At 27.4% G+C, this 10876-nt stretch overlaps 1 protein-coding gene across 2 annotated transcripts in view; it reads left to right on the top strand.

The window, feature by feature from the left end:
- LOC100212337 (lissencephaly-1 homolog) overlaps window positions 1–5595 on the top strand; it is a 66989-nt gene extending 61394 nt beyond the window's left edge. For both annotated transcript variants that reach the window (XM_065807827.1, XM_065807828.1), the window contains exons 14-16: window positions 8–106; window positions 193–349; window positions 5415–5595. In XM_065807827.1, coding sequence (XP_065663899.1) covers window positions 8–106; window positions 193–349; window positions 5415–5488 — 330 coding nt within the window. In that variant the 3' untranslated portion in view covers window positions 5489–5595. The remainder of the gene's footprint in view (window positions 1–7; window positions 107–192; window positions 350–5414) is intronic.
- The last annotated feature ends 5281 nt before the right edge of the window (window positions 5596–10876 follow it).

The following is a 10876-nucleotide window of genomic DNA, read 5'->3' as shown; positions in this document are numbered from 1 at the left end:
TATTTAGAAAAGTAATTTTCATTCTGGTTCATTTTTGGCATCAGGTTCGCGTGATAAAAAGATAAAAGTCTGGGATGGAAATTCTGGTGTATGTCTTTTTACTCTGGTAAGATCTTTTTAAATTTACTTTTTAAAAGTTTTTAATGCTTTTTTTATAAAGTCAAAAAAAATAGTTGTTATTTTGTACCTCAGGAAGGTCATGATAACTGGGTGCGCGAGATAATGTTTCATCCGGGCGGAAAGTTTTTGATGAGTTGCTCAGACGATAAAACTCTTCGTACATGGGATATCAAAAATCAACGTTGCGTTAAAACTTTAGTGGCTCATGATCATTTCTGTACAACTTTCGGTAAACTGTTTAATCTTTAACTTGTTAAATTACTTTTTGTTTTGTTATATACAGTATTGGTCATTAATAACAATCCAATGCGTTATTTTTGTATAGATACAAGTTTGAAGTTAAATATTTTAAAATTTGAAAGAGGTTTTCGATTTTTTTCATCGAAGTAAATCAAATTATCACAGTATAATTTTATTATAAAATCATTAATTTGAAAAAAAAAAAAAGTTAAAATGATGAAATGAAAAACGTGTTCATCAAAAAAATAAGGTGGCCATAATAAACAAACTATAACAACATAACCCTAATAAAAAGACATTACAAAACACAAAAAAATTTTAAAAATTAAACTAATATTTTGCTGACAAACCTTTAGCTTTTATGCACTTATTGATCTGTTTTTGCATGGAATTCACTAAATTCTGACTAAAATTTTTTGGAACATTATTCAGTGATTTTGTTTTTTAGTTGGTCCAGATCTTTTATTTCAATTTTACTAAGATTGTGTTTTAACCAAGACCACAAATTCTTTATGTATTTGAGATCTAGACTATTAGCTGGCCAAGACATGATTTTAATTTTGTTTTATTAAAACAATTGTTTGCAAATCTTAGCAGTATGACATGGAGCCTTATCTTGCTTGAAGATAATTTGCATGTCTTTTCAGAAAATATCACTAGAAGGCATTAAGTAATTTTTTCAATTGTCTAATTATCTTTGAGAATCAAGTCGTCCATCGAATAGCTTGAAGCAGCTGACACCTTCATAGTTTATGCAGGTCCAGAAGCCTATATTTCCACTAACTTGTTTTGTTCTATACATAGAACAAACTGGGTCCATATTTCATGTGATGTTTTTCTCAACATTAACAGGTGGTTACTAAAAATCTGGACATACTTTCAAGGGTCATTACTCCCATAGTTTTTAAGGTAGAGATTTTTAAAATTATTAAATAGAGTTTTTAGTTATTTATTTAATTTAATTAAGTTTGTCTTCAACCAGTCTGTTTCTTCGGATTTGACCAACTCTAAGACAAGTTGACTCAAAAAGTAAAAATACAAGATTAAGGTCAATTTTTTTCAAAAAAAGCTTTATTCTGGTTTGTAGTTGTTTCACATCTTTTGCTTGCCAGTTACATTCATACACTTTGCCTTTCAAAATAGCCCAAAAGTCTTCAATTGTGCGACACTCCGATTATAGACATTATAGAAAAACAGCTTGGAAATACCTTTGTCAGAAATGGCCAGACGAGCAGCTTAGGTACAAACTTGTACTCTTTTACTTTTTGCAAAGTTTAATGCTTGGTGAAGTCTTGTCTCTGTGGCTAGAGAAGTAGGTGCTGTTTCTGTTTATTGTTGAGTGTGACAGTGTAAAGTAAAATTCCGATTTTCCTTGAAAATCATGATAAAGTCAATCAATGCTGGTCTTGATTTGCTCACTCTGGCTCTTTTGTCAATCAGGTATACCCTGTTTTGTGTAAGTTTTAATGTCAGTGTACTTGGCAAGAGTTTTAATGATATGTGAATGACAGCATCCAAAATTTTGACCGGCTTGCCTCATCGAAACTTGGTCACTGTTATCAGATATGGTTCTCAGATGCTTGATCGCCTTGGGGTCATGAATTTGGCTACACGACCACTTCTTTCTACTCTTTTGTGTCCAAAATCATTCTCAGCATGTTTGATTATATTATAGATAGTGCTTTTTGGAATTTGTTCAGCATTGAAGTGATCTCCTGTGAACTTTTTACCTTGCAATTTATTATTCAAATAGAACTCATAAATCCGTTTTCTTATCTCTTTTTGCTTGGACATCATTATTATCTTAATTTTTATTAATTATCTAAAAACAAGTAAGTTAACTTATAGAGAATTAAATAAGCTTTAAAGTTGATATAAGAATGAAAAAAAAAAATTAGATTGTGCCATTTAAAAGTCAGTTAAAGTTAGTCCAGATTTTTAGTAACCACTCTTTACTTGATTTTTTCTTGAATAAACCTCAACATTCATTAGATAGCTGAAAAGAATGTTGTGCCACATGTTCATTGACCAAATTTTGTGAGGTAAACACCCATTTTTCATATTTTCTGATAATTTTTTAGACTAGTAGATGATTTTTTAATAAGTCAACACTCATTTTCTTCATTTGAAATTCAAATAAATTTTACTCAAAGACAAATGAAATTTTTAAAAAAGTTTTAAATAATAGGATGGATTGTTAATTTTGGCGATTATAATTGTTTTAGATTATGAAATATGTGCCAAAAAAAGAGAAAATAATTAGGGCATCAATTAATACTTTAATGAATATATATATTTATTTAAAAGAAATAAGATGGTGAACAATAATTGATTTATTATCAAGCAAAGTCCCATGATATAAAAATAGTTATTAATGGCCAATACTCCGCGAGTGTGTGTGTGTACACATATACAATTGTATATATTGTATATGTGTACACACACATATACAGTTGTAAAGGGTAACTTGATAAGCAAAAAAATATTTTAGGTTCCTTTTTTGTGTTGATAAAATAAGGGGTTAAAAGTGCTTTTATTAAAAATGCTAGTATTTTTGAGAGAATATGGCTTTAATTTAAAATCAAGAGCAATCAAAAAGCAGTTAATTATATTAAAATGATTAATGCAAAATTTAATCTTAGGATAAATTTTAGTTATTAGTAATTTTTAAATCAGGCAAAATGTTGTTTTTTTCTTCCAAAATGTTTATTTTTGATAATGGACTTTAATGTTGATTTATTGTATTTTTCTTGTTTGGATTGCTCTCTTTGTAACAATTTATGTGCAGCTCTAATTTGCCTAAGAGTCAGTCTATCATTCCACCCTCCTTTGCTTCAAATAGCTTTGAAAAAAATTTCTAAGCAATCTTGGTTGAAGAAAGATGTACTAACACAATGAAATCATTCACTTGTCAAATGTTTAAGTTGAAATTTTGATTAATTCAAAAAGTTTTATTACATGAAGTTAAGGACTGGTAAGCAGGCTGATATGCAGAGAGAACTAGTTTTTTGGTGTACATCCTGAATTAACTTTTAAGGGAATTAGGGCAAATTTATCAACATCCTCTAAATATTTTTAAATTATATTATATAATCATCCCCTAAATTATATTATATTATAATACACAAAACATAATATGCAAAACATAATGTAATATGTCAAGAATATATTCAAATAAGTAAATTCATATAAACTTATGGATCAAGCTTTCACATATTTTGAGATTTTGTTTTATTGGTTTATATGAATGTCATTTAAACTCTAATCCTTGAGTATTCTAATACTGTTCTTTTTAGAAGCTCTCCATGATTCAATTTAGATTCAGAAGTTGAGAACTTGCCTAAAGTTTTAAACAGGTTGTGATGAACAGATTTAGAACATTGATCAGGAAACACTCCTAAAAGCATCATAATTTTGATTTATAACCTTTTTTATCCCATTGAATGATTGTGGTTAAAATTCATCTTTACACAAATTTCAGTTTCATAAATCAATGTAAAAACTAAATAGATACTATGTCTATTGTATAAATTGTTTTTAAAAAAATAATTTTTTTTATTTTTAATTCAACTTCATATTCAATAATTGTTTTCCTAAAAATTCTTCTAATCTAAATTTACCTTGAATTTCTTAACATACTTTACAATGGTATTTTAAAAATCTTCATGAAGAATAATCCCAAAGCAATTACTAACTAATAATTGCTTTGTTGGTGTTGAAGTTTACATTATGTAATAATTTCATATTATATTAAGTTATAATGTTAAATTGGGAAGATGAAGCTTCCAAATTTTATTAGCATTTCTGTCATCCAATCCACTTCCATTATATCCATGCCATATTATCCTATGATTACTTAGCTAAGCATCATATTAGGTACCTTACATAGCACATTTAAAATCACTGTCACAATCTTCATCAGCATATAAAGTTCTTGTGGTAGAATTAAATTGAGTGCATTCTTATCTCCAGCTACATCAAGTAGACATGGATATATAACATGTTTTTAAATTTGCAAAAAACATTTTATAGATCCATTTTTAGATAAGCTTCTTCAATTTATAGAAAGTTCTCGCTTCACCCAAATTTGACTTTTTGTCGTCACTATACAAACAAGAGTATTTTCTTCTATGTCCTGACTAAACTGCTAAATATAATTGCCTACAATTATGTTTAACAGCACAAGATCTGCTGCTAAGTAAAATTTAAAATTATTGAGCATTATTTTCTCTATAAGATTCTGAAAGTTTGCATGATTTTCAGTAACTTTTTTCGAAACAAGCCAAGAACTTTATTAACACCAGTATTGTTGGACTCTTGACAGTCATTATATCTCTCCATACTAAAAACATTCATTAAAATTTTCAAGAATCCTGAACACCATCGTGCAAATAATAACTTTATCCACATCTAGTCGTCTATTAGTGCAAGTAGTGACCATATTATTTATATTTACTAAAAACTTTGATTTAATGAATTATAATATATTATTGCTAAAAAAAATTAATTTTATAAATTTTGTTCTTTTTTAAATAAAAAAGTCATACAAAAAATTGTAGTCGTTAATTTTAAAGGGGAGGGGGTTAATTTGTTCTGATTCCCTAAAAAGTTGATTTTCTCATTAGGATACACTAAAAATTTATTGTCCCCATAGATCAGTCTGTTTATTAGTTCTTAATATCATGCAATTAAAAATTTTTAAGTAATCAAATTTTCGACCTAAACATTTGACTTTGTGCATACTAGGGTTTATTGTAACATTTAATGACTAGCTATAAAGGGTTAGGATTTTATATTTTATCTTATCTAAAACATTACTTCATTTAGGCTTGCTTGTTTTGCGATTGTTTTTACATTTTTATTTACACGCACTCAAAAAAAAAAGTGTTTTATGAAGCATTGTGTTCACACAGTGCTTCAAGTGTTGCTTGAAGTGTGTTTGTGTGTGTGTACAATTACACTAGTTAATTAATTAGTAATTATTTTACGATTTAACTTTATTTTAGTATCGTATAGAAATAGTTTAAAGTTCTTCAATTTTTTAATTATTTTAGACTTCCATAACTCAGCGCCAATTGCTGTTACAGGAAGTGTTGATTTAACAGCAAAAATATGGGATTGCCGGTGACACGGATGCAAATAAACTTTAAACAATTGTAGATTTTCCTACATAAATGCACACGAAAAGATATGTACTACAGCTTATATAATCAATTATTTTCAAATTCTTTGCATTCCTTATAATTTTTTAATTAGGAGTTATGTTTTAAAATTCTTTTTACAGCTTTTCTCTAATATAAAAATCCAAGCTAACGATTTATTTCCTCAAACAACGTAAGCTTATTTTTAAAGATGTCAGCTTTTCGATTTTATGTTAGGAGTTTTTAATGTTCTTGTAGCTGCTCTTCTTGAAATAGTTTTAAAATATACTCCTTTATATAAAATTGCAACATTTATATTAAATGATGAAACTCTTTACGGTTTTTTTTTACCTCCGTGAATTTGGTTATTTATTAATACCGAGTTTAAAGAATTGCTTAAAAAGAGCTTTCGGATTTTTGTTTCGTGTTGCTTAGCATGAAATTTATTATGCTCCTTTGTTAAATATATCTATGAATTAAAAAATATTTTTTATATAGTTTGAAATACAACGTAATGGCCCTGTTATTTTTTCTTATTATTTGTCAATAATTTTATAAATTGCGCCATTAAAACTGGTGTAATTTTCGGCTTTACCACCGAGGCCAGTTACTCATGGTTATTGGAATCGTGCGAATTTTTGATGACATGTTGATATAAAATAAAACGAAAATATTCTTGTAAATTTTTATTTTTAAATAAGAATAATTTTGCCTTTAATCTCTTTTTTTAATGGAGATCCGTTTACATAAACTCTGATTTGAGAAAAATTATAAAAACTTGTGAAGAGTTTATTTTTAAAACGCGGTATGAGCATTTATGTTTTTATGTGCCAACTTAAGTAAAAAAAATTTAAGTTACTCAAAAAACAAATAAGTAGTAATAATAAATGAATATATTTAAAAATAAATAAATAAAAAGCTAACAGAAAAAGTGCGCTTTTATGCGCAAATTATTTTTTAATCAAATAACATTTAAAGCGGCACATTAAAACGAATTGCTCATACCGTGTTTTGAAAATAAACTCTTCACATGTACTTAATAAAGTTTTGATCCTCAGAATAACAATCGATTTTAAAAGTTTAACCGTAGTAGACCAATTAAATACTAAATATGGACCAGTATGTTAAAATAATTTTTTACGACTTGTTTAAAGTCATATTTTTTCTTTGTAAGTATAAGAAAGTTTATTTTTGGAAGTGTAATTAAAAATCTAGATAAGCAATATTATCTTAGCAAAGCTGTAGCAACCGCAACACGTCTATTGTTTATTGTATGTAGAAAAATTTTTGCAAGCTGATTTGTATTTTTGTTTTGTATTACCATGCTTCTATTGTTAGTTTATCTACAGGACCGCCTAAAAAGCCGAGTTCCAAAATGGCGTAACCGTAAAAAAAGACAACGAAAAGTTAAGATTCCCGGATTTTTTATTGCGCATTTGCAAATGTGAAAGTTTAAAAGGACAGAAGAAAAAGCCAAATTTGGCTTTTGCTTCTGACATTTTAAACTTGTGCGAATAATAACGGAAAAAGAGACGAAATAAAAATTAATGTTTATAAAACTATTTTTAAATTTGTTTGCTAATTTCATATTTAGTAGTAATATCTAGAGAATTTGTGTGAAAACTGTTAACTAATTAAATTTAGAAAATTTTAATTGGAGTAATTGATAATGACCACGGTGAACCATCAAGCAAGCGAATTCTCAGATAAATAATTACAAGAAAGCTGTATTAAGAAAAAACATTTAATCAAGGGATTAGTCACTTTGAGTATGCTTCAGAACTGCAAACTTGACAACAAACAGTAGAAAATTAAGATGGTTCTTTGTTAGAACTTTTTTTTATTTAGTTAGGTACCAAATAAATAATATTGAGTGTTGTAAAAATGCATGCTTTTGGAATACTATTTGAATTGTGCTTATATGAGCAGTGGCGGTTTAAGTCAACCGAGAAACCTAAACAGTAAACGGAACTGCATTTATCCAGAAATTTCTCTTCCGTTCCAATGACTGTATTAGACTAGAGCCGGTATCGAAACTCTTGGTTCTGATCCACAATTCTAATAACACCACCACGACTTTTATTTAATAAAAGTATATATTACCTTTAATAAAAAACCTATTTTTATTTTATCTAAAACTGTTTTAAAAAATATTACAGGGCTTCCTAATATATCTAGCATTTTTCTGATGTAATATTTAGATATCAATTTCTTGATTTTTTGTAAATGCATGATTTTTTGTAATTGCATTTTTACTATCTTTAGGTAATTTTCTCGGGTCAATACCTTGTTCAATAAGTATTAGTTATATTCCCACATCAGGGATTACTAAAACAATAAATTTATTGTTTTAGTAATATTATTGTAATTATATAGTGGTGAGGACGGAAAAAGAAGTAAAACAATTAAATTATAAAAAAAGTAATACAATAATCAAGATTATATTTTAAAGCTCTATTATTTATAAAAGTTTAAAATTTTTAGAAATAAAAGCAAACATAAAATGTAAATCAAAAAAAAAATGGCTGTACCCATTGTACCAATTTATTGTTTTAGTAATATTATTGTAATTATATAGTGGTGAGGACGGAAAAAGAAGTAAAACAATTAAATTATAAAAAAAGTAATACAATAATCAAGATTATATTTTAAAGCTCTATTATTTATAAAAGTTTAAAATTTTTAGAAATAAAAGCAAACATAAAATGTAAATCAAAAAAATAATGGCTGTACCCTCATATTATATTAGAAAGTTAAGTTTTTAGAACCTATACTGTTACTTTCTAAATTAATTGCTGATGTCGAGTACATTAATAAAAAAAGAGTTTCTAAAAAATTACATACAGAAACGTTTTTCATATTTTGGAACACTGTAAAATGATATATAACAAAAACGAATGAACTGCAAAAGAGTAAGAAAACCCCATTTGAACTATGTGAAACATAATTCTTAATTTTGGAACTGAGAGACTGATATTGTTACATAAACTATGCACAACAACACAACCAGCCATATAACAAGACCAGCCATATATTAAGATCATTTAAAAACTGTCTTTTATTAATTATCACCCGTGTAAGTAATATCATCTTTCATCAGGTCGATTACGCAATGATCTGAATGTATGCAGGACAACCAGTTTTTTCAATGAATTCAAGTAAACTTTACTGGTTCTGCTAATATAACATAATTATTACAATTTAGTATCTACAAATAAGTAAATATTTCATAATGTTTAACAATAAGGCTAAATAAATTGGATTGAATCTAAAGTGATTGAGTTTAAAATAATTGTTAAAAAAGTAATTTTCAAAGAAAAATTACTGCCAAATTTATGCCTTATAAAATAACAATTTTGAATAAATGAGTACAAATTCTTCTTAAGTAATGTTTTTATTTCACCTACTCACAGTATACCTAAAATATTAAGAAAACTATTGGTTTGGCAAGATTTTAAAAAATAAAAAATAAATAAATGTCTCATCTACTAGCAACACAAAAAGTATTTAACCTGTCAATGCCAAATTTACTTTTAAAACCTTTTGAAAGATGCCAGGAAGAAAGTTTTGGTAATCATCTGAAAGTAATTTTTCCTATTAATTCCAAATAATATTACCTAAAGCCAGATTAGTTTGTGTGAAAGTACTTTAATCTCTAAATAACATCAGCGTTGACTAAAGTAGATTTTTTTTAATAATTTATTTTTTATAATCTATCAGTAGAATGTTTATATACTTTTTTATAATCTATCAATAGGGCTTTCTTATAGGATGTTTATCTGAAAATTTAGTTAATAAGTCTTTTATATTTTGGCATACAAGCTGGTTGCCAATGTTTTCACTTACACCCATATTCAAAGTTAATTTTTAAAATCATTTGGAATATATGACAACCTATATTATAATTTTTCGGTGTCTATGTTATATAAATCTATGTATCTTAAAAAAGGTTTTATGTATGTATGTATATAAATATATATATATATATATATATATATATATATATATATATATATATATATATATATATACATGAATAATTTTAAATGTATTCTTCAGAAAAAATTATTTCTGATTTACTCCCAATTTTACCAGACCATTAGCTGATGGTCTGGTAAAATTGAACTACCAAATTTTTTCATTAGAGCAGCTCCGTCTGTGGTTACTGCAACAATACCACAGGTAAAACGTAGCCGAAATTCTTTCAGTTTCTCGTCAACAACTACACAACATTTCACTGCTGGCATAGACCCATGTACCCTGATCATTCCAAGGTTCCAATAATCACCTTCCATATGAACATTTATGTTCATACATCTTCTGTTTCTGGATGAGGTATACTCATCAAGGGTTAACCTAAATTTGAGACCAATGAGCGTCTTTTCAGCAAATTGCTGGTGATATATTTTCTTAATATCTTCATAATGTTTCATCAGCAGAGCCTTATTAAGAGATCAAACTTTCAGCCTCGGAAGTAGCAACTCAACGGGTAGTGCTGCATTAAGGGTTCAAGGAGATTATAGCCCCGGGGCCCGCAGTTAAGGAAAGATAATTTTTAAAAGAAACTCTTAAAATAAATTTTTTATTAATGATACAGAAAGGAGCCTCCTGCTTTAAAATTATCCCGGGCCCTAAATAGTCTTAACTCACCACTGCCAACAGGCAACAAGCACCCTCAACAAACGCCTTTTTAAGGTGTTCTATTTATCAATAGAAAATAATACCCCTTTTTTAAATTCCAAATAGCTATATTTATAGTAATATAGTTAATTTCAAAACACTAGTTACCTCAGCACAGAATGTAATTCTGATTTTGATATTCAAAAAATCATAAACATGGGTGCGTATAAAGAAGTTTTTTTTTGAGTTATTCATTTATAATATGAATTGTTCATGTTTTAAAAAATCAATTTAAAAGGTCCTTTATGGAGTTTTGTTATTTATTTTGCCTTAATATTCTGCTAGCTGCCAGGCTAGGTTAAATATTTACTTTAATAGCGAAGGAAATGTTTGATTTAAAAAAACAAACTTTATCTTCAAAATCTTTATCCAACAAATGCTACAAAAGATAAAATTCAACTTGAAAAATAAAATAAAAAAAAATAATAACTATGACTAATTTTTCAAAAGAAAATGCAATCACTGCATTATATTGCAATCACTGCATTTTATTGCAATCACTGCATTTTATTGCAATCACTGCATTATATTAGATTGCTAAAATGGTAGTAAAGACAAAGAAAACCCATACAATTGTAGTTTTTTTGTATGCATCTCTTGTCCAAATAGTGTGACAAGTATCTCTGTTCAAATCTTAATCAAAGTTTTAGCTAAATTTTGGTCAAATCAGAGTTTTAATTTATTTGGTCGCAGAC

The sequence above is a fragment of the Hydra vulgaris genome, chromosome 10 (assembly GCF_038396675.1).
Source record: "Hydra vulgaris chromosome 10, alternate assembly HydraT2T_AEP".
Taxonomy (NCBI): Eukaryota; Metazoa; Cnidaria; class Hydrozoa; order Anthoathecata; family Hydridae; genus Hydra; species Hydra vulgaris.
The sequence above is the reverse complement of the archived record's forward strand: the minus strand, read 5'-3'. Positions and strand labels throughout refer to the sequence as shown.